This window comes from Lissotriton vulgaris, chromosome 11 (assembly GCF_964263255.1).
Source record: "Lissotriton vulgaris chromosome 11, aLisVul1.2, whole genome shotgun sequence".
NCBI classification, from domain to species: domain Eukaryota; kingdom Metazoa; phylum Chordata; class Amphibia; order Caudata; family Salamandridae; genus Lissotriton; species Lissotriton vulgaris.
In genome coordinates, this window is record NC_141699.1 from 585260598 (window position 1) to 585285954 (window position 25357).

General features: G+C 43.9%; 1 protein-coding gene across 2 annotated transcripts in view; it reads right to left on the reverse strand.

Moving 5' to 3' along the window:
* Positions 1-25357, reverse strand: part of DOK2 (docking protein 2) — a 127882-nt gene that overhangs the window by 40407 nt on the left and 62118 nt on the right. For both annotated transcript variants that reach the window (XM_086943663.1, XM_086943664.1), the window contains exons 2-3: positions 19655-19936; positions 17881-17992 (exon numbers count right to left, since the gene is read on the reverse strand). In XM_086943663.1, the coding sequence (XP_086799789.1) occupies positions 17881-17992; positions 19655-19936 (394 nt within the window). The remainder of the gene's footprint in view (positions 1-17880; positions 17993-19654; positions 19937-25357) is intronic.

Sequence of the window (25357 nt, forward strand, 5' to 3'; positions counted from 1 at the left end):
CGAGGCCCAAGATGTTATTCTGGCCAAGACAACCTTCCCTAAGATTTTAATAGAGGAGTCTAGCAATGAAATAGGCCTATAACATCTCGGGTCTCCCCTCTGACCTTTCTTAAACACAGGGATTATGATCGATCTGGACCAAGATTTGGGGAACCCTACGGTTGCTGAGGCATTAAAGACCTTAGTCAGGATATCAGCCCAGTACACCGAGTTAGCCTTGTACATGTCGGAGGGAACCCCATCCGGACCTGGAGCCTTATGCCCCGCCGTACTCTCAATTGCTTTAACCACTTCGGCTGTCTCAAACCTTACTGGAGCCACAGTGGAATCAGGAACAGGGACCACCAAGGTTTCCAGCTCCAAATGGCTACCATATATTTTTTCAAAATGACTAAGCCAGTCTTCTTCAGAGATATTTAATTCTAAGACTGAGTTTTGATCTCTAGAAAACAGGGGGGTGTTAATAATTGACCAAAACTTGCACTGTCTTTTAGGGTAGCTTTGTCCATGAGCTCGGCCCAGGCTTCATGTTTTAACTTCCTTTTTCGCTCCTGAGTTGCCTTCGAGTACTCCCTTCTAAGCTGAGATACCAAAGCTTTGTTCCTCGGGCGAACATTAAGGGCCTTTTTTAAAATATTATGGGCTTTACTGCATTTTTGGTCGAACCAGCCCATTGCCGGTCTATTTATTGCTACTTGACAATTAAGCGTAAGTTCCTGTGACACTTTAGAACAGATGGCCTCATACGATGTTATTACGTCCTCCCCCCTGGAGAGAGGATTTACACAGGTATTTAATTCCTGTGCAGCTTTAGATGTTATAGTGAGGAAAAAGTCACCGGGCACAATCTTACCCCATTTGATCCTTCTCCCCTGGTCTTTAGCTTTAACCGGCAGAACAGCCTGTGGCGGGACAGAAATGTTTAATAGAGAAAACCCGTTAAGTAGCTCAATCACCACGGGGTTATGGTCACTTAAAGGCATCGGTATAGCATTATAAAAGATTACATACTTTAAAAGACCTAGTGATAAGAAGATGTAATCAATGATCGTTTGGCAGTCCCTACCAGTATAAGTAGCAACCCGAGTATTGTTATAAAAAAACTCAGCTTCAAACAGGTCGTTACTGGACAATAGGTTTTCAAGAGCCTCCCCCTTCTGGCTATGTTCAAAATGCTGGGGGGATATACTATCTGGACCGTCTGGATCAGTTAGGTCACAATTTAAACATAAATGTACATTAAAATCACCCAACAAAATTAGATCACAAAAAGTGGTTTGCTTTTTTTTATAAGAAGTTAAAAAATCGTTTAGCCATACTAAATGCTCATCTGCAGAGACCCCTTGCTGTGAATTATAACAGTTCACTAGGATTAGTTTGGTGTTATTAACCAAGGTTACCTCCACAATGAGAAAATTATGTGAGACACAATCAACCTTTACAATTTTACCCCTAATATTCACCGAGACCAACAGCACAAGACCACCTCTACTTCTTCCGGCCGTCGAACTCAAAGCAGGGACAATAAATGAGGTAAAGCCATCCACCCAGAAATCGCAGTCCTTATCCCAGGTCTCCTGTAGGGCAACAATGTCGTGTTGTTTAACCCTTTCGATGCTGATGACGAGCTGGGCTCGTCATGGTGCACAGTGGTCGTGTGCTGATGACGAGCCCAGCTCGTCATAAAACAATATAGAATAGCAATTTCCAGCACACAGCGGGAAAACGCCCAGCAGCCATGTGGTTAATAAAATTAAGCCAGTTGGGGTCTCCTATCTTAGAGCGCAGACCGGCGATGTTCCCTTTTACGGGGATAGCACTACCACTCATAGGTGAAGATACAGGAGCCATGGGGTCAGATCAACAGTTGCCTCACCACCCGGTCCCTCACAAGCCTCCCGCCAATCACACAAAATCCAGCCCAGTGAGAGCATCGAATCTATTTTGAGTTACAATGTTCGGTCCAAGATTTATGCCCCACCTATTATTCATATTAGTGTCCAAACCTGGAACTGGGGTTTTAGGATAAGTATCATTTTGTTGTTCACCATGAAAGAATTTTAGGGTGAGTGGGACAACAGTACCGCTTCTTCGTTGAGGCGGGAATAAATTTGCAAGGACATTAGGCAGAACTGCCGGGTGTGAAAAGGTCGCCTTTAAGCTTTTTGGGTCGGTTCCCTATCCACGGGACCCTTTTCGCTGTCTTAATCTCTCTCGCCAGTTGCTGTTTCCCTCCTGGAGCTAACTTCATGTTACCTGTTAACCAGTGTAAAGCCTTACTCGACAAGGATGCGGGTGACTCTACCAGGCCGCGATCTAGGAGTGGAACATTAGCCAACACCAGTACCACAGGCGAGGCTTCAACAATAAATTGAAGATGGTCTGTTTCCTGACCTTGAGCAGGGGGAATATTAACTGTTAATAAGGCGTCATCTTTAACAGCTAACTGGTTAACAATATCTACCGGAACTTGAGCAGGGGGGTTGGTTAGTATCGATACACCCCCTACCCCTCCCACACCCGGTATTATCTCCCCTGGGGAGACTGCTATGTTTGCAACAAGAGTGGTTATATTTTCCATCTCCCCCACGACCTTAGTTTGTATGCCTCCCAGTTTTTTAATCTCGGCATTCAATTTGTCGATTTTAGCCACCAAAGGTTTAATTATGGCTTTAATTTTACGTTCAAATATCTCTACAATCTTATGGAGCAGTTCCTCGTCCATAGAGTACTTTATTTTGTCCTCGCCATGGTCCGTAGTTTCTGCCTTTGATGTGCCAGGAGTGGTGACCCTTTTCCTCCTTACCCCGGACCGCAACCCTCCCCGCTTTGGCTGTTTTTTAACACATGTTCGTACCGGCCGAGACACCTGATCTGCGGAAGAAAGTTCCTCTTCAGTAGGTCGCATCTGGTCCCCATGATCAGAATCAATATCACTCTCGGGATCAGTTACGAGAAGTATATCGGGGGCAACCACTGAATTTGTATTAGATTCGTTATTAACAGATTCATGGAAGGTAATAAGAGGAGCATCAGTGCCTATAACCTGTGGTGGAGTGTCTTCCAAAGGGGGTGGTAAAGATGGACTTAAGCGTTGGAGATCGGGAGATTGACTCAATCCCAGTGATTCTCTCCTTTGAACATTTATCTTCTTCACCGTTTGTACAAGATAGTTATCAAGTGTATTAGACGTGGCAGCAACATCTTTCTTCGGCATCCTGAGATTTTACCCGGTAACCCTCTTTAACAGTGTAGTTGATTCTCACAGGTTAAGGTAATACTCAACAAGTAAATATCTTACTAGTGGGTGAGGTCTTAACGTCCCAGCGGCAGAGTGACTGATCCTGTCCGATCGCGTCCAGTCGCGGACTGTCGCGGACTGTCGCAGACTGTCCCGCCCTTGTCCCGGGCTTAACCCGGCACTCCTCCCTCTTAAGGGGCGCTCCGATGATGTCACGTTGGTCGCGCCACACCCGCCGGGGCAGCTGGGAAGTGTAGTCCCTGCGGCGGTGGTGGCTTGCTGCGACTTCGGCGGCCGTTCCCCTCACGGCGGCGTTGAAACTACTGCGGCGGCACTCCCAGGAAGGGTCGAAGAGCCGTTCCCCTCACGGCAGCGTTTGTGGGCAAAACAGGTAGGTTACTCAAGCGTTCTCGGCGCTCGCTCAGCGCTCCTCCCTCTCAAGGGGCGCTCCGATGATGTCACGTTGGTCGCGCCACACCCGCCGGGGCAGCTGGGAAGTGTAGTCCCTGCGGCGGTGGTGGCTTGCTGCGACTTCGGCGGCCGTTCCCCTCACGGCGGCGTTGAAACTACTGCGGCGGCACTCCCAGGAAGGGTCGAAGAGCCGTTCCCCTTACGGCAGCGTTTGTGGGCAAAACAGGTAGGTTACTCAAGCGTACACTTTCACCAACCCACCAGACACCTACGCTCTACCTCACTAGAACACATTTCCAACATCCACAGAAGCAAAACTGGAGGTCGCTCATTCTCCTACATCGCACCAAAGACATGGAACAGCATCCCTCAACAGATCAGAGCCCCCTCCTCTTTTCATATATGCAAATTTAGGGCTCCATCCATCATCTCCTTGTGTTTGCTGTGTTCGCCCTAAAGTTGGCAGGGTATGCCCAGACATGGGGACCTTGCTCCCTTTGCCACTGAATGCAAGCTAGCCCAGCTGATGAGGGGTGTTACCCTGAAACCGGTCCCAGGATGCTTGTTTCCGGTCCAGAAAAGATGTGGCTTGGCAGTTCGGTCTGGACTGTCCCATGAGGGACAGGTTCAAGGCTGATTTGCTTATGGCTGGGTCTGAAATGGGGTCACGAAGTGAGCTAAAGAATGATGATGGATTCAACCCAGATCTGTGAATAGGGGGGGAAGTGTCTGAAAGGTTTCAGCGCTCCTTGCATCATCTCCTTGTGTTTGCTTTGTTCGCCGTAAGTTGGCAGGGTATGCCCAGACATGGGTCCCTTGCTCGCTTTGCAACTGGGTTCAAGCTAGCCTCGATGATGAGGGGTGTTACGTCAAAACCTGTCCCAGGATGCGTGTTTCCGGTCCAGAGAAGACCTGGCTTGGCAGTTCAGGTTGGACTGTTTCCATGACGAACAGGGTCAAGACTGATTTGCATAGGGCTGGTTCTGAACAGGGGTGACAAAGTGAGCTAAAGAACTGTTAGAAATGGGAATTTCTGGTTGGCTAAGGCTTGCACCAAAGCCAGGCAGAAACCACCATTCTAAGTCAGGGCAAGGAAGTCACCCGCCAAGAAAACCCCTGCTCACCCTCTTGGTAGCTTGGCACGAGCAGTCAGGCTTATCTCAGAGGCGATGTGTAAAGCGTTTGCGCACGCACCCACCAGCAACAACATCCCAGGCCCCCCACAAAAAGAACTCCACACAAGGTTATATAAAAATAGCCTTTGTATTATCAGAACACATCAGAATCAGAATCACAGGATGTGCATTGTGCCAACTGGCACGGGCAGTGTTTACAAGGGATTATATACATGGGACAGGGCCACGTGGGCCACTGTCAGGAATATGCACTTTTAGAACTAGCACTTGGTAGAATTAGCACTTTGTAAGAATAACACTTAGAACATAGAACAAGCAGAAGCTTCACACATAATGCATAAAAACACATTCCGAGGTATAGGCTAAAAGCTTTACACATGATGCATAAAAACACATTCAGCGGTGTAGGGTAGACACGTGATGCATAAGAACACATTCAGCGGTGTCAGTAAGACACATGATGCATAAAAACACATTCAGCGGTGTAGGGAAAACACATGATGCATAAGAACACATTCAGCGGTGTGGGGAAGACACATGATGCATAAGAACACATTCAGCAATGTCAGAACACAGGGTGCGCAAAACATACTACACACAGTACATTTCCTAACACCCAAAGCATTAGCGCAGGAAACATGATATCACATAAACCACATTTAGCACAGAAATCACATGTAGCACATAACTCACATCAAAGTCCATGTCGCGCCACTGCGCCGAAACCTAAACGTAGAAGCTGCCCACTACTTGCTGGGCAGCTGAGGACAGGGACAAAACACGGCCTAAATGCTGCAGCTGGCACTAAGTGCTGAGCAGCTGGGGAAGGCCAAGGTAGGGATGAAGGAGTGCGACTCACTCCTAAGTCCACAGAACAAGTCCCTAGAAATAAAAGCCTAAACGGTGCAGCTGCCCACTACTTGCTGGGCAGCTGGGAAGCAAATTGCGACAGGGGCTCTCACTAGCCCCTCAGGAACCAAAACTGCGCAAACTGGGAGCCTTCTAGGCTCTAGGACAAATACTGCACACCTTGGAGCCCTCTATGCTCTGAAAATGAACATGCCTCTTGTGGGAGCCATGGAGGCTCTAGAACAAATGATGCGCCCATTGGAGCCCTCTAGGCTCTGAAAACAAATGTGGGCCTTGGAGCCTCGTGGGCTCAAAATACAATAATGCCCCCGGGAGCCTTGTGGGCCCCAAACAAATACTGCCAATCTTAGGGGAGCGGCCCGCTGTCCACCGGGGCCGCTCTCCCTCACCAAATAATAGCCCTGCAATGACGATAGCGCTACTGGGGGGGGCGGGCACCGGCAATGTGCCCCTACGCCCCCCCTCTCCAATAAGGAACGCAACGGGGCCCACTCACCAGCTATGTGGGACTCCTCTGGTCGGCGGCGCGGGACTTCTCTGACGGGGCTCCCTCCAGGACACAGGAGCACCGCAACACCTCGGCTCCTCTCTGCTGGCGGCCCCGGGGCTCTCTCTACTTCACGGGAGCCCCGGGGCTGCAGCAGGACGTCCCTTCTTCTTCGGCCACCCGGGGAGGCGGGGTATGCTCCCAGCCTCCCCACGCAGCACCACCTTCTCGTTGCGGCAGTGCGGACGGGCAGTAACTCCGGTCTCCCTCTCGACACGGGAGACCGGAAAGGCGGGACCCAGGGCTTCCTTTTGCACGAAATGGCCGCACTTCCGCTTCCGTCCAGCGGCCCACCCCCAACCAGGCAGGCCGCGGACGCGGCGGCAATGTTAAGCGGCTTGGGCCGCGGCGGTGAATCTCGGGGGCCAAAACGAGGGGTGGGAACCCTCGGAAACAGAAGTAGACGTCGGGGTGGGCACCCCACATAATTTAAATATCCGCAAATACGGGCACAACGCCGTGTAGGCACCGGCTATATCGGGACAGAAACGGGGGAATCTCTACGCCAGGATTCCCTCAGTGGCGATAGCAGCACAGCGCTGCCAGGGGGAGACAGGAGTGCTCCCAAAGTACACCACGCGATCTCCATCAGCTGGGCAAAAGGTAAGGTAGCGCTTCCAGGCGCTAGAGGCAGCCACAGCCCTGGGCAAGGACAAAGGCAGAGCAAAAGGTCTTGGAGGTCAGGTTTTAAGGGAAAAAGTCCAAAAGAAGTCCTCCAGCATCCAGGGGCGGGGCAGGGCCCAGGGAGGCAAGCCTTCCCCTGGGCCCCAGCAGCAGCACGCCCTGGTAGATTCAAGTCAGGAAACAAGAACATTTTACAAGAGGTCACAGCCTCTTTATATACACAAAATTCCTTTGTCTAAAGGTGCAGGCAAGGGGCGTACCAGATACAACTGGTTCCTGAGCACTTTCTTTCGTTCAGCCCCTCTGTCTATTCACAGGATGGATCAGGGACATCAGACACACCACAGGGGTGGAGCCAGCATTGTGGAGGGAAAGCCCCGCCCTATTCAGGACCCAGGTGCACTCCTCCCCAGCCATCAACATGCAGATCTCCCATTCACCACCAGGGCAGACCCATCCTGACTCCAGGAGCCTGGCACACCAGCCATCCCCAGCCAATCACAAGCCATCACATTCACTGCACAGAGAGGCCAACTTCTAGAAGTGGCACTTCCACACTAGACACAATAACGCCACACACATCATCGCATAGCATTTAATCACACGAGTCCGTACATACCAAACTCGCATCTGAACTCCATACGCATCAGGAACTACCAGGGATACACACATTCCCCATGCATTCCTAAGGGAGGGCAGGCCAATCTCACACACGGACTCAGAGAGCACACGCACTTTACACTGCACCACAGTGCTAAAGTGCGCAAAGGCCAGAAATCATTATAATTATGTAACACTAAAAGACAAAAAGTTCAGGGGTGAACCCGCCAGAAGGGCCAAGTCCAACAAGAACCATGATGGATTCAACCCAAATCTGTGATTAGGGGTGAATGTCTAAAACGTTTCCACACTCCACCCATCATCTGCTTGTGTTTGCTTTCTTCATATATTTAACTTGGGGACCACAAACCTAAACACCTGCTCAAGCGCCTGGATACCCTCTTGGGGGATTACTGCTCTATACAAATCAATATTTCTCACTGAAACCACAGATAACAAGTTGCTTCTCAACCCTCAATTGGTTAAAAAAAAAATCTGTGGTTAATTCCCTTAGCAGCTCAAAGAACTGTTATTCAGGCTTTGATCATATCCATACTGAACTATGACAATGTGCTGTACTTGGGGGCTAATAAAACATCAATACTTCGTTTACAGATGGTTAAAAATGCTGTGGCTCGGGTGCTCTTTCGTTTACCTCGAAAAGCATCTGTCACTCCCCTGCTTCAGGAACTGCACTGGCTCAGGGTATCTAAGCGCAGCGTATTTGTTTAAAGCTAAACATGGCTTAGCACCTTGATACATTCAGGAGAAGGGTACTCCTTACTCTCTCACTCTTAAACTGAGATCTTCTAGCCAAGCGCTGGTTTCTATATCTAGATTTCATCACACCCACATGAAGGGCTGCTCTTTTGCTTATCTAGGTTCTAAAGTGTGGAACTCTCAGCCGACCAATCTCAGGAACTGCAACTCTCTATTCACCTTTCGTAAAAACCTGAAAATTGCTTTTTTAATGTCCGGTCCCGGGAATGCCTATCTGCTGCTACCTTGTGCTGGGAAACCCCTCAGGGTAGCTGTGTGCACTATAAATCTTGCAAATAAATAAATATATCATATCATATCATATCTTGCTAGAATTGCCAGAGCATTTAATGTTCGTATAGAGGTAGCATAAGTAGCAGAAAAACGTTTTCCAATGTTGTCAAGCTTTCTACTTTCTCTATCTAGAGGAGCAGCACATGATGCTGTTGGTTTTCCGGACAGTCTTAGAGTGGCATGTGTAACAACAAAATCTGCTCAAGAGTGGCCAAGTAGACATATTGGGGCATTATCAGCGCTTTCTATATTCTAGCCAATTGTGGAATCACAGCCGCAGTTGTAGCCGGTGTTTTCATAATCTTAAGGACTTCCTACAAATATGATCTATCATATGGGTTGATTTGACAGTCTTTCTAGCAGGTTCTTTGAAATAATATAGAAAGCAATCATGTTTTTTTGTTGCCCCTGTAAATCAAACATCTTTGAAGCCCTTTCAATGAGGTGATGAAAAACCAACTATGCCATATGCTGGAGAATCCACTCCAGGAACAGTGGTGTCATCCATGGTGGTAGCCACATACTGATCCCATTCAGTGTCTAAATACTGAGGGGTGTTTGGTAATTGTCCCTCTTCCTGATTATCACCATTTCTAGTGATTGTGGTGAAATGGATTGAGGCGTTGTTGGTGACAACTGTGGCAAAGATAATTGAGCAGGTTGAAAGAACTGTACTGGAGAAGGAGGTGTAGTAGGCCTCACCTGAGGTAGATAACACAGTGCATATAATGTAAATAGGTCAGTGGGTTACTGCTTCTGTAGGAGATCTGCTTTTGTTACTTGTTGTTTATAAGTCAAAATCCTAATATAGAACATTGAGCTATTAACTGTCATCAAAGAGCTGCATGCAAACTGCAAGGTATATGTTAGATCAATATGTTTTTGTCCAGTCTTTCATTATCCAAATATTGCCAAAAGGGTTTATTTGGGTAGAAAACAATTCTTATTATTGAAGAGAACCCTTGACAACGTTATGTTTCGAATTCAGAATTTGTGCTTTTGTCTGATGTAACATTTCCTACACACTGATTTACAAACCTATGATTGTCTCTGGGCAATATGTGTGTGATGTAAAGTTCTCTGACACCTTACACTGGTATGAGCTGTGCTATAAAACTAAATGAATCTGAGAGACAGTGGTTATGGAGACTTATGGGGCACTGTTATAGTGTGCTTGTGAAGGAAACCGCGGCAAAGGTGGTCATTGGGTGGCGCTAACATTGTCTCACAGGGCGTCACCAGTGTTAAAGCCGGCTGTATCACTATCAGGATTCTACTTCGCAACGATCCTCTGGCTTTAACATCACTTCCAGCTTCGGACAGTAGGGTCACTGTCCGTTGAAGACACGATTAGATGTGGCTTAATGGCTAGAGTGGTCGACTTTGACGCCGGGGAACCGGGTTCGAGTCAAATCACTTACCCCCAGATGCATCAAAGTTATGTTTTGCGAGTCTTTAATAGCGAATTTTAAGGAATCGCTATTAAAGACTCGCAAAACGGGATGCATGTAGGAATCGCAATGTTATTTGCGATTCCTACTGAATCCTTATTTGCGATTCGCTAATTGCTAATCACAAATAAAGGCCCTTAGGAATGAATGGGAAAGCCATCCCTTATTTGCAATTAGCGAATCACAAATGTGCCGCAATTTCAAGGGTGCCAGGGTGTCCAAAGGACACCCTGTTGCACCCCTGAAATTGTAATGTTCACTGGTGTAGCGCACACACATGTCCCAAGGACATGTGTGTGTGTAATATACAAATAAGGTTTGGTCTGCGTTTAAGCAGTATCAAATAATTCCAAGTAAACACACACTCACCATTAAATTTGAGAATGGGTCGGAATAATGGAACAACTTATTCATTTCATACATTTTGGCATTTTAATCATGCAAGGTCAGAGTGCGATCCAATTGCAGCCAAAGTTATGAGTAAACATATTGAAGTATATACATGTAATTGTAATGTCATTACATTCGGTATTCGAAAACGGTGCTCTCAGTGAAAAAAGGGGGAGGGAAGTGAGTGAGTGAAGGGGACAGGGTAAAGGTGTGGTGACAAAATTGTTACATCCAGATTGATGATTGAAAAACCTCTACAATCAAATTAATGGTCAAAGGTTCCCAAAGTCACATCACACATAGATAGCAAGAATCCATCGTTTATTTAGCTCCTATGGTGTGTAGAATGGAGGCGTAGTTCTACGTTTCGACCCCTGGTTACGCTAAAGGGCAATTCGCGGCCTCATGGTGGGGTCTTCATCAGGAAGAAAAGGAGAGCGTCGTCAAACGGTCATCGAATGTTCCGTCTGCAAATAGGGGGCTCCCTCGAGCTCCAAGGAGTATTGGCGTGCAGGTCAACACACAGCCGTTGGGCACAAGTAGTTAGATCCTCGATTGGTTTTTTAACTTAGAGACGGGAACGCACAGCCGTGCTGTATCTCCGTCGGCGTCCTGCATCCGAGTTTAGGGCCTCCCCCTTTATACTCATATGTGTGTAATATACAACTTAGAAAAATGCACTAAAGTGCAAATTTCTACGTTTTTGCTTTTTTTACGTAGTTTGGATTCGCGGTAAATAGCGACCCCAGATTGCGAATTCGCAATCTTGGAATGGTTCATGCATTGCATTTAAGGAATTGCAAATTACTATTCCTTAAATGCAATCGCAATTTGAGAACTCACAATTATTTGCAAATTCTTAAATTGAGAGTGCATGAACCCTTGATGCATCTCAAATGCCATTTTTGCGGGCGCAAACGGCTGAATTTTGCGATTCGCACCGTTTGCGCTCGCAAAAATGCTTGATGCTTCTACCTGTTAATCTCCCCGTGCCTAACAAAAATAAATGTGTCCGTCGGTATCGTAACCGGTGCTTATGTCAAGCGCTCTGATACCTTCGGGTCGAGTTCGACCTTTATAAAACAAAAAAAACAAAAAAAGTACTGCTAGCACTGCCACTTATCTCATCGTCCTGATAAGATCTCTCTGTTCCTCGGCACAGGAAGGCAGGCGTGAAGGCCCGAGCAGCTGCGAGTCAAAAGTGGCCGGTAGTAGCAACCTTGTGGTGTGATAGTGTTAGGCAGGAAGGACAGGGCGCAGTTTGTGGCCACTGACTTTTTCCATTTCCCCTCTGATCGCCTCTCTAGTTTTAATTTAGATTAGTTCATTCTTTTTTTGCAAGCATCTATGGAACATATTCCGACTTAGTGGTGCACTAACAGACTCCTTTGCCACATTAAAAGCAAAAGATTGTGCTCCACACATTGTAACAAACAATACAACAAGAAACACGGTTAATATTACAACTGATAAGTCATTCTTGGAGTAACCTGAGAGTAATTGCTCGCTGAGCCCACTGGCTTATAGCGAGGGCCATTGAAATACGGGATTGAGTGGCTGCAGTTTTACCGTGAACGTATGGACTTCATGCATCTGATATAAACCCATAATGGGACCATATTTATTGCTTTTGAAAATTATATTATGGCTCCTTATTGACGGCAACCAAGATGGCTTCCTGAATTGTTTTGCTGCAGTAGCAGCCCTGTCAGTCTGTTTCACCCACTCTGAATAATGCAAAAGAATCAGAGATAATTGAACAATTGGATGACGACGTCATATGATTTTGCACAGTGCAATTCAAAGCCAGGTCAGATCTTGTTTTTACATGCTTCTCAGGTGGTGCACTGATTTTGTGTATAGTTCTTCATTTTGCACAAATACAAGAATGAATATTAATCTGAATTGCCCGTGAATATTCAAAACAGAGTGATGGCGACTCCTGTGTTTGGAAGCCACATAATCCTGTTATTTTGAAATGAGTTTGAAGAGTCACTTAAGACCAAATAGTGTCCAAACACATCGCATGCGAGTTCAGTGACTCTGGGGCGCCTAATGACGCCATATTAGGGAACACTTGTGCCGCAGTGTGAGCCATCATGACCCCCATGTGATGGAAGCTCTCAGTCTCCGAACAGAACTCTAGCTCTTGGAGGAGGTTTAGCAGGATACTAGTTACCCCCCTCAGTGGAAATAATAGGGTCTTGAGCTTGTTGACCCTGAGACCAGAGATTGCTCCGAATGTCTCTACATGCCTCATCAAGGCTGGAACGGCCTCCCCGCGGGAGCACACATACACAAGCGCTTCATTAGCACAGAGCGAGACAATATGTTCAGTGTATCCTACTGAGATGCCCCAGCCCCTCATGTCTTACGGTAAAAGCGCAACCAAGGCATACAGAGCCAATGCAAAAAGCAGGGGAGAGTGAGGACAACCCTGTCAGGTATCCCTCCCTATCACCCAGCTGTCCAAAAGTAGTCCCCATTCCCTGATCTGGGCAACAGGCTCTCTATACAGTAATTGCACCCGGGCTCTAAAGGAAGGACCAAAACCTCAGCGCCCCCAGCACTGACATTAAGTGCAACCAACCCACAGTATTTAAGGTCTTCTCCAGGTGTATAGCTACGAGAGCCAGCTCCTGTTCTGGCTCTCCAGCCTTGTGCAAAGCATGGGTCAGTCAACGTATGTTCATTGCTATATTCTAACCAGGAATGAAAACTCATTGGTCAGTGTGTACCGGATCCTGTACCACTGCCCCAAGTATGGTCGCCAACAATTTACAGAGTATCTTAACGCTGGAGGTAATCATAGTAAGGGGTCGGTATGAGGAGGGGTCTGTGTGGTCCCCCTCCGGATTAAGGTACAATTATATGGCACCTTCGTGCATAGTTAAGGGGCGAATCTTCTTTGCACAAGCTTCCTGAAGACTCCCAGCAACTTTATTTGACAGTAAGCAGTATACGTTTGGTAAAATTCTACATCTTAGATCTATTAAGTTCCCGCCTAGCCCCCCTCAGCTCCTCCATCAAACGTTCCTCATGCGTCACGTTCCAACGCATTGCAAACTTTCCGAAGCAAGTACAGGAAGTCGCAATCCACTGTGAAACATCCCCACCTGTCGCTCATCCACAGTCGCCCCAGTACAGTGCTAGACCCAATACATATCCCCGTACCACAGCCTTCATGGCCTCCACTCAGTGGCCCTACATGTCACAGAGCCCCAAGTGTGCTCTAGGTAGCCTGTCAATGCCTGAGCCAATGTTTCCAGACATGCCCTATCCATGAGGATGTCGGGGGCAAAAACCAGTTTTTTCCCCTCACCACCTCATCCCGCTACTGAAGACGTAGTACTGTAGGCCATGGTCAGAGAGACACTTCCCCAGGTGCACAGCATCCCTCAAAGTTTGGTTTGGAAATCCCATAACAAGCATGCAAGCTAACCAGCTGTGAGTATACTGTGTTAAGGAGTGGCAAGTGTATTCATTTTTTTGAGGGTGCAGTGCCCGCCAGCTATCTAGCAAAATCAAATTGCGAATGACCTCTGTTAGTGATTTACTTACATGGGGCTGCAACTCCAAGCAGGGTGGGCGGTGATCAGTACTACCATCTACAATGCTTTTAAAGTCTCCCGCCCAGCACATAGGAAAGTCAATACTGCCCTGGAGTAGATCCTGCATCTCGACAAAAAAATGCTCATCGTCTGTGTTGGAGCATAGGTATTCAGAATAGTAGTGGGCTTCCCATTTAAGGTACCCTGCACTAGCACACAGCGGCCCTCCACATCCGCCAAATGTACGTGTGTTGAAAAGACACCCCTGGAGCCACCCATATTGCCACCCCTCAGGTGTACGAAGAGGGATCACTGACAAAATATCGACCTACAAAATATCGACCTACAGGAATATCGAGTCAAAAATATCGAGGGCAAGAATATCGACATCCTATCTACAACATGGTAAGTACAAAAATATCGAAAAAAGAATATAGATGTTAAAACTATCGATGTTAAAAATATCGTTTTTTTTCTTTTAAAATATAAATGTAAAATAAAGTAAATATCACTAATAAATAAAATCTACATAGTTAAAAGTATCTAATAATTTTTAAAATTAATAAATAATACATATATAATAATAATACATTAATTAAATATATACAGTAAATATATAATATATATGTACTGAACAATAAGTTGTAACAATTATTTTCCTAATTTATAAATTAATAAAATATATTCTAAATTACAAATACATTTACAAACATAAAACAATAACATAAATAAAATGTAAAAAATATAAAATGTTAAATATACTTTTAATATTTTTTAAATTAATTATATAAAACGTTGGATAGCGTAAGGGTAAAAATTACTATTCCCACTCCAGAGAGTGCAACAGTAGGGTAAGCGTTGGATAGCGTAGGAGTATAATTACTATTCCCACTCCAGAGAGTGCAACAGTAGGGAAAGCGTTGGATAGCGTAAGAGTAAAAATTACTATTCCCACTCCACAGAGTGCAACAGTAGGGAAAGCGTTGGATAGCGTAGGAGTAAAAATTACTATCCCCACTCCAGAGAGTGCAACAGTAGGGAAAGCGTTGGATAGCGTAGGGGTAAAAATTACTATTCCCACTCCAGAGAGTGCAACAGTAGGGAAAGCGTTGGATAGCGTAGGAGTAAAAATTGCTATTCCCACTCCAGAGAGTGCAACAGTAGGGAAAGCGTTGGATAGCGGAGATGTAAAAATTACTATTCCCACTCCAGAGAGGGCAACAGTAGGGAAAGCGTTGGATAGCGTAGGGGTAAACATTACTATTCCCACTCCAGAGAGGGCAAAAGTAGGGAAAGCGTTGGATAGCGTAGGAGTAAAAATTACTATTCCCACTCCAGAGAGTGCAACAGTAGGGAAAGCATTGGATAGCGTAGGGGTAACAATTATTATTCCCACTCCAGAGAGTGCAACAGTAGGGAAAGCGTTGGATAGCGTAGGGGTAACAATTACTATTCCAACTCCAGAGAGTGCAACAGTAGGGAAAGTGTTGGGTAGCGTAGGGGTTAAAATAACATACCTATAAATAAAAGCTTTTTTAATGATAAAAATATAAACTATTAAATAAATATAAACCATATACAATACCTATACATATTTATAAAAAACATGATTAGCTAAATATATTTAACCAAAAATAAATATTTAAAAATACCATTTTATAATATTTATTTACCAATTAATAATTAATTAACAATTATATTATTAACAAAACAATTATTTTAAAAACATTATTATTTCATTACATTTAAATTACTTCCCACCATATTCCCCTATAAACCCACTACCCGCAACAGAGCACATTTATCTATTTATGAATTAATTAAAATTATTAACCAATTCATTAAAATTAATTACCAATTAATTAAAATTAATTACCAATTAATTAAAATGAATTTATAATTCCTACTAATTAATAATTAATTAAACATAATTAAATTACTTCCCACCCTATTCCCCTATAAACCCACAACCCGCTACAGAACATATATATCAATTAATCAATTAATTAAAATGAAATACCAATTAATTACATTTATTTACCTATTATTTGAAATTATTTAATAATAACTACTAATTAATAATTAATTTAACATAATTAAATTACTTCCCACCCTTTTCCCCTATAAACCCACAACCCGCTACAGAACATATTTATCAATTAATCAATTAATTAAAATGAATTACCAATTCATTAAATGTAATTACCAATTATTTAAAATTAATTAATAATAACTACTAATTATTAATTAATTTAACCTAATTATATTACTTCCCACCCTATTTCCCTATAAACCCATAACCCGCTACAGAACATATTTATCAATTATTCACTTAATTAAAATTAATTTCCAATTAATTAAAAATAATTACCAATTAATTACAATTTATTAATAAATCCTACTAATTAATAATCAATTTAACATAATTAAATTACTTCCCACACTATTCCCCTATAAACCCACAACCCGCTCCGGTACTAAAACATATAATTTGCTTATAAATAAATATATTAATATAGAAAACTAATACACATATAATATTAATTATTTTAAATACTTAAGTTAAACATATATCACATACATAATAAAAAACTAAATAATAATACAAATATCGATATTAGTGTCATCGAAATTAGTGACATCGATACATGCTATCGATATTGCTAACTTCGATATTACTTACATCGATATAAAGAATTTCGATATTACTTACTTTAGGGTCGATATTCTGTCCAACGATATTCTTGACATCGATATTCTGCACCTTCGAAATTTCAAACACAATATTTTGGTAGGTCGATATTTAATACTCGACATTTTGACTGTGTACCGTACGAAGAGTATGTGGCTGAATAGAGCTGCCCTCTCCATTTTTTGGGGTTTCACTACCTCATCAGCCACAAGGTGAGTTTCCTGCAGACAAGCTATGTGTGTCGTTGTGAGTTGCAGGAAGGAATGGACTCAGTATTGCTTAGTATAATCCCGAAGACCCCAAACATTCCAGGACATAACATTGTTAGTGCACATCATGGGGGGTTCTTGTATGACAAGTTGTGCCTTCTCTCACCCAGGTGTGTGAGGTGACAGAAGCCTGTCTTCTCCCTCCCTGTCTCTGGATGCAATGAAGGACAAAGTGCAGCAATTCAAATCTAACAAACCTGTCAAAACACAACAACAAACTAAACATTGACGCATCCGTCCCGGATTCTCAGTAGGCCAGACCCCATCTACGACGCACTGACTGGCATTTAAACGTCAATAGCAAGGACTGTGTCTACCTCTGCCAGCCAAGGGGTGTAGAGACATCCACAAGCAACAGTTCCAGCTGCACTCTTCCCACTCCACTTCAAGTCTTTGGTGGTAAATTAAGGCAGTGCTTGCTGCAAACACCTTTCACCACAGTGTTATGAAAACAAGATTCTGGAAGTGGTTCAATGTGAATGTCTGTGCACATTTGCTGTGTGGAATATTGTTACAGTGGTGATGTGTTATGTTGAGTTTAGTGGCGCTGTATTTTGTGCTGCACTATTGCACTGTGAGTTTTGTTGTGTTGAATTGTGATTATTGTGTTCTATTTTGATTGTTTTGCTGTTATATGCTATGTTATGTTTTAACTCAGTGTGTTTTATTGCTTACAGTATAGTTTTGTATCATGGCGTGTTGCTTACTTTAGATACTTTGACATATTATGCTCAATTTCCAGTAAAAAGGAAACCATGCCTTGAAGGTTCCTGTGATATCTAATCATGTACCACTATCTAAGGAACTAAAATAGCACCGCTGCAGCTTTTCAACTACTGAAGACAACAATCAGCTCAAAACTGTGGCAGAGACTGTGTCTTAACTTACCGCTCACTTTATGTGATAGGGCCCATTGTTTTTACATGAAGATTTCTTGACGTCATTCACAATTAAGCTCTGCTTTGCCATCCACCCATTTCCATGTTACTCTCTGATTTCTATTGCCACCCCCCTTCCGCCTGCCACGTCCCAGCGTCAGTCCTACCTGTCACAGGCATGTCGTAGAGTGAGTTGTCCTCCATAGTGACACTGGCAGCTGCAGGCTGCTTATGTGATGGCATATGCAAGGCGTCCTTCGTCAACGGGTCCTTCCCCATCTGTACACACAGGTAACAAAAGGTGAGCATACAACATACATTACATTTGTATTGTATTGCTATTTATATAGTGCTTTCCTAATCGTTTTGAGGTCCTAAACGCTAATGTATTGCATTGGCACTTGTACATTGCTTTCTTGCCATCCACGAGCGTCAAAGTCTTATTGTTAGTTTTGGGTATTTCTATAGCGTTTTACTACCTCTTGCAAGGCTGAAAGAGCTGTAGCATTGTATAAGTAGTTATATGGCACTTTCCTACGCATTACAAGGCTTAAGGAGCTGTAGTACTGTAAAAGCAGTTATATAGTACGTTCCTACCCAGTGCAAGGTCAAAAGAGAATTAGTACTGTATCAGTAGTTATATAGCACGTTCGTACCCATTGCGAGGCCCAAAGAGCTGTGGTACTGTAGAAGTAGTTATATAGCACCTTCGTACCCATTGCAAGGCCCAATAAGCTGTAGTACAGTATAAGTAGTTATATGGCACTTTCCTACCCATTGCAAGGCCCAAAGAGTTGTGGTACTGTAGAAGTAGTTACATATGAACGTTCATACCAATTACAAGGCCCAAAGAGCTGTAGTACTGTATAAGTAGTACCATCATCCCCTTTGGTATCGCTTTGTTTGCCTTGAGTTGGCAAGGTATGCCCAGATGTGGGTCCCTTGCTCACTCTACCACTGGATTCAAGATAGCCTGGCTGATGAGGATTATGAATCCGAAACCGGTCCCAGGATGCTTGTTTCCAGTCCAGGGAAGACATGGCTTGGCAGTTTGCGCTGGACTGTTCCCATGAGGCACAGGGTCAGACTGATTTGCATATGGCTATGTCTGAACTGGGGTGGTGGAGTGAGCTAAAGAATGATGATGGATTAAACCCAGATCAGTTGACTGGGGGTGAGTGTTTGATTTGCTCAAACACTCCGTCCATCATCCCCTTTGGTATCGCTTTGTTCGCCCTGAGTTGGCAGGGTATGCCCAGACGTGGGTCCCTTGCTCACTCTACCACTGGATTCAAAATAGCCTGGCTGATGAGGATTATGAATCCGAAACCGGTCCCAGGATGCTTGTTTCCAGTCCAGGGAAGACATAGCTTGGCAGTTGGGGCTGGACTGTTCCAATGAGGCACAGGGTCAGACTGATTTGCATATGGCCATGTCTGAACTGGAGTGGTGGAGTGAGCTAAAGAATGATGATGGATTAAACCCAGATCAGTTTACTCAGGTGAGTTTTTGATTTGCTCAAACACTCCGTCCATCATCCCCTTTGGTATCATACTGTATAAGTAGTTATATGGCACTTTTCTACCCATTGCGAGACCCAAAGAGCTGTGGTACTGTAGAAGTAGGTATATAGCACGTTCATACCCATTGCAAGGCCCAATTAGCTGTAGTACTGTATAGGTAGTTATATGGCACTTTCCTACCCATCGCAAGGCCCAAAGAGCTGTAGCACTGTAGAAATAATTATATACCACGGTCCTACCCATTGAAAGGCCCAACAAACTGACGTATTGTATAAGTAGTTATATAGCACGTTACTAAGCAATGCAAGACCCAAAGAGCTATAGTATTGTATAAGTATTTATATGGCATTTTCCTATCCATGATACATAGAACACATGCTTATTGCCAACATTGTATTCCTAGGCTCCAGGCACCCACCTTGAAGGCCAGTTCGCACAGCTGACCAGTCCAGGCCGCCTGCTCAGTGCTCTCTGCAGCCAGCAGGTACATCCGGTCCGTGGTCTCCAGCAGGAAAGCGCTGGTGCCCCGGGGGCTGCTCTCAGCGTTGGCTTCGGACACCCGCACACAGTCACTAAGCCTGATCACCTTCTTGTTCTCCGACTTCTTCTTCTCAGGTGGATTGGCGCCCTCGACAAGCTCAAGGCGGGCAATCGAGCAGATACTGTTTCCATACAGGAGGGCCCAGACTTTCTTCCATTTCTGAAGGAAGAGGCAGAAAAAGAGTTGAATGAGACATTAAGAGATCCCAGCAGTGGAACAATGCACTGATAAAGATATCTTCCTGGAGACAAAAAAGGTAATCTCCACACAAGACCATGTGCACAGGGATCACAAATACTGACAAGCTTATAACTGGTTATATGTGAAAATATTGTTAGCAAACATTTTATTTGACAGACATGTCAGGCTAGATCACACAACATTTTTTACTGGTACTATTTCATTTTTCTGGTGGTAAAATAAGGCAGTGATTGCTCAAAAAAACTTTCACTGGTGTATTATGAAAACAGGATTCTGGAGGTGGTGATGTGTGACAATAACATTTGTGGATATTTGTTGTGTAGCATTTTGTTATTGTGATTATGTTCTCTGTTGGTTTTTGTTCTGCTGTGTAATTGTGCAGCATTATCGCGATGTGAATTTGATGTATTGTATTACATTTGTGGGTTGGCTTCTGCTTTGGCTGATTAGTTGCGGTGTGCGGTATTATTTTTAAATTGTGTTAATTTGTGCATGCTGTGGAATAATGTTCTGTCTTTCATTTTAGATATGCCTTCAGATGCTGTCAATTTTTCAGGCAAAAGTAGCCCAAAACTTGAAAGTTCCTGTGATAAGCAACCATTTACCACTTGCTAAGGTGTGAAAATAGCTTTGCTGCAGCTCTTCAACTACTTAAGATACCTGTCAGCCCCAGTGCCTAATTTGAGCTGGTGGTTTCCGGTGCTCGGTACCTTTATACTTAATTGCCATCACCGGTGCTTATGACACTTTGCCACATGGTGACACTGTCTGCCTATTTTAGGTATGAGCTCAACAACAGCTGTTTATTAGTTCAATTTACATTAATACCTACCTGCCTCCCAAATCATTTTTGTAGCTTTGAGGGCCTGGAATAGTATAAATTGTCACACTTGTAAGACTGTGATGGTTAGTTATTGTGTTGGCAGTGTCATTGGTAGAGCTGGCAGGGGCAACAGATGGTGAAAGCTATAGTGTCCTCCTGAACAGGGCCCTAGCACTAGTTTTTAAAAAAAAACAATTTAAGCACTGACCAGCCCATCAGCACACCATGTCTCGTTCCAGTGAGTGCAGACTTTCTTTTAATTTAGGACAAAATATATTTGTCAGATGATGTTTTGGTTATATTTTGACCCTAATGTCACTCATTGAATGCTTATACCTCACATATGTTATGTTTATGTTCATGTTATGTATATGTTTATACAGATTTTTGTCATTCTATTACTGTAAAGCGCTCTGCTACCTCCGGGTCTTGACAGCGCTATAGAAAACTTCCTAAATAAATAAATAAATAAATAAAATAACAATTTTGGTGAAGCTGGTTTATGAGAAAGCTCAACATTAGACCAAGTGATGTTCAGGCTTGCGGAGTCAGCACACTGTTTCATACTTGTTTTGGAAAAAAGCAGTCAAGCTTGAGAAATGGATATATGTAGGCCCTGGATCATGTTGGTTAGAACCTTTTTTTTTAATAAAATCCCTTTCAACCTTTGTATCACCTGTTCGGAGAAGGAATTTGAAAATCAGGAAATTGGATAAGGCGTGTTTTTAATAATGCTGGCTTAACCTCACTTCTTAGGGTTCCAGTAACAATTCAAGGAAGTTCTGCTTTAGCTCAAAGTTTGGCACAGGTTTTAATGTGGCAGAAAGAGTGGCTTTTAGTATCTGAAACGTAATTGTGGAAATGCCATATACATGTAACAGGAGCTAATGAACATATACCCACATCTTGACACTTTCAATCCCATTCATGATCAACAAAATGTCTTCAGAGCTTTTACAGCTGATGCGGGTTTAGGTGCAAAAGATGAGGGCGAAGTTTCATAATTTATTGAGGATCCCATGGAGGCTTGGATGGTCAGAAGATGTGAGACGCAGGTAGGAGACACAATCCTAAAAAGGTTCACACCCTCCTGTCCTACACATAATCCCAATTACAACTCTTCGACAAATATAACCAGGGCTGGTGGAATCATGCAATTTTAAAGTCGGTGCGTTTTCTGCATCATTATGGATTTGTCACATCTGCTACATAATCTATTGTCTGTTGCATAATCTGCAAATTTCAACAAAAAATGTCTCTAGCTGGATCAAAAGTTACGAACAAGCATTGGCATACCCAACAGTTCTCGCCTTTGGGACCTTATAAGTGTTTAGGTAGATCTATTGGCTTTGCTAATGTTTAAGCCAAAAGTGAAACTACAGTCTGTGAAAGGACTAGAAATCAGAGATGACAGGCTGAGGCAAGACAGTGAGAGTTAAGGAAGAGCACTGAATGGACAGCAGAGGAAAGAAGGTAAAAAGTAGGGAAGTGGTCAGGCACAACAACGAGCCTCCCAGCAAACCTTGAAAAAGTTGTTTACCTTCTCTGTTCCATCCGGTGGCAGCTGCCCCAGGCCAACATAAAAAACAAAACGTGGGTACCTCTTCTAGGAACAGAAACAACTTTTTTGTATCAGAGAAATGAAACGTCCCCAACGGAGATGGCCGCTGCGTGTTTTTGAAACACGACATTTAAAAGCACTCTTAGGGAGGTAGTTATTAGCGCTACGAAGAACAATCTATCCATTTTAACTCACCAAGGCACTATGGAGAGATGCTATATAGCATAGCTAAAATGTCCAAAGTCAAGAGAGCGCAGGGAGAGGTGGATCCTAAAGAAATTGAGGATGTATTGATCTTAAGTCAGAAAATGAAGGGGTGTCTTAGAAGGATGTATGACGTTACGATGCGATCTTTACACGGCACTACCATTACAACGCTGGTTTCACAACGCAAGTCGTTACCACGACTTGCGCTGTAGGGTGTTGGACTTAGGAATAGCATAATATACTATTCCAACTCCAGCCTACGTACAGTAGGGAAGGTGTTGGAATACTAAATCTACAATTCCTTAGCCTAGAGTGCCCTCCAGCGCAAGTCGTAGTAACGACTTGCCTTGTAAAAGCAGCGTTGTAATGGTAGTGCGGTGTAATGACCGCGTCGTAATGGATTTTCCCTGTCTTAGAGAGCGCAGTAATAAGCTAATTATCCAGGAATATATATACTAGGGTTTTGGTGAAGCAAATCAGCATAAAATAAAGTGCAGCGATAATACTGCAACATTTTAATTTTTGTGCAGCACATTTTTTTAAATCCATGCTGCAATATCTTGGGGAGTCTGTCCAAATAGGTAATTACAAACAGTGTTTTCAGTCCTGTGATAGCAAATGCATTGTGGGTGTTTCAGACTTGTTTTGCTTCAATTGAACTAGTTAGACTAACACACCCGAAATTAAAGATTTGTAGCTGTAAACTTTATAACTGGAGTCTGGAGACACAGTGTCTGTAATGATATGTGAGATGGCAACTACTATACAACTGCTTAAGCAATTACCTGCGTGACAAGACTGCATAACCACTTCGAAACATGACAGATAACAAATGGAATTACAGTTTGTGATGGTCTGTGTAAATTATGGCATAAAAAACGGACTGATACTGCTTTCAAATCGAATCCAACTGCAAAACGACATGACAGGAGTAACTCCATAAGCAGGCAAAGTCACAGGAGTAACTCCGTAAGCAGGCAAAGTCAACAACGTTGAAAGCATCCTGCGTAAGAGGAAGCTACCCATCTGCAAACCGCTTTGACGTCCAGTCAGATAGAAAGCAACAAACAGTCAGTCGTTATGTCACTGAAGGAAGATTTTGAAAGGAGTGCACAGTAGAGGTAAAAAAGTTCAGACACAAGTGCCTCACAGGCTGACACAGTGCTACAAACAATTTAGAAAGTTTTTTGATGCACTTTTTTTTAACTGGGCAGACTTTGAGTCATGAATTAACCGTGGTGTGAACACCAATCAGAATAACGTGGTTAAAGCACAGAAATATTGGCAACATGGCGTTAATGGTATTCAGGGATGCTCGCGCCCCTACCACTCATCCACTGCAGGGCTCCTCGTGAACTCAGAAGCTGATCGGTGACAAGGGCATTCTGAGGATCCCCAACCCCTTTGAGTATAAGCAGGATCAACCCTGTCTAACTCGCTGCGAGGCAGCAGTGGACTCGAGGCACTTACCACTATGTGCGCCCCAGCCAGCTTCAGCAGCTTGGGGCTGATGAGCAGGGACACCATGTAGAGCAGCAGCACGAAGGCCCGGTTGTTTACCTCCACCCCCTCGACATGCAGGGAGCTGGGCATCTGTCTGAGCTGCAACAGAAGTGTGCTCGGGCACACAGAGACAAGGAGGCACTGCAGCTGCCGCCCTGCTCGCTCCAGCGGCAATACCCTGTGGGAGTGAACCTTTCAGAAGAGGTGGGACATGCACCCAACTTTAGCCATTTGCAGGCTTTGATTCTATAAAGACACACGCAAAAGCCAATCCAATGCGCGGGAGGAGTCAGAACCACACAGAGTAGATAGAAGAAGCCTCGCAGAGCAGCGCATGCGCGCTGCACTAGGCTCGACCTAAAAAGGCAGCAACACGTTGCTGCGCAGGGGGAAGGCTGACTGAGTGATGGTCTAGTGTTGTCTGGCTATCTTTCTATTTCTTATTGCTGTATTTGAGTGCTAAACTGGTACTAATGAGTGACTCCTTTGCCCAGACGGTTTTAACCTGTGTAAAAATTACTCAAGAAGGAAGAAATACTATCACAAAATCTGCCCCATTATGCCAATAATTTGCCTTTTGTTATTGCAATAGTCAACCCTGTCGCATAATTCGTTCCCCCCTGCCACATAAGTTCAGTGGTCCTGAATAGAACTAGAAAAATGGTAAAATGATAACCTAGAATACGTATTGGCCCTGTCACCTGCTCTTTTTTAAATATTGTTTTAATTAAGTAACATTGATGGGATTTGGATCGGTATATTGTGCACATTTTTTTACTGGCTTCAATACTGTCTGTGCCCTTTCCAAGTCTTACGGTTCTTCTTGACCTCCCCCTTCAACCTGTAGGGACCCACATACACCACCTCAGTATACTCACTTACACTGAACCAATTCTAAGAAAAATGTCACAACAGACAGTTGAACAAAAGGGTGATAGGCGTTTCAAGAGAAACTAAACTTGGTCGAGCAAAAAAGAAATGTCTGAAAATAGCGCCACTGAGAATGGAAACAGCCTTGAAAGCATCCACCAACTCTTGCACGTGATCTCTTTTATCAACCAGGGCCTTTTAACTAAACAACATTTTATAGAATTAAAAATCTATATTAATCAGCTGCAGGCAGCATTTAGCTAGCAAAGCCATTGCTCAATTTTGACAAAATCAAACAGCTGAGAACCTGAGCTAAGAAGTATGTCCTAGCTGTATCACAAGTCTTTATTGTATACCTATATTAGTCTGGTGGGTGATATGCTGGAACGTCTCTTCACACAACTAATAGTATGTC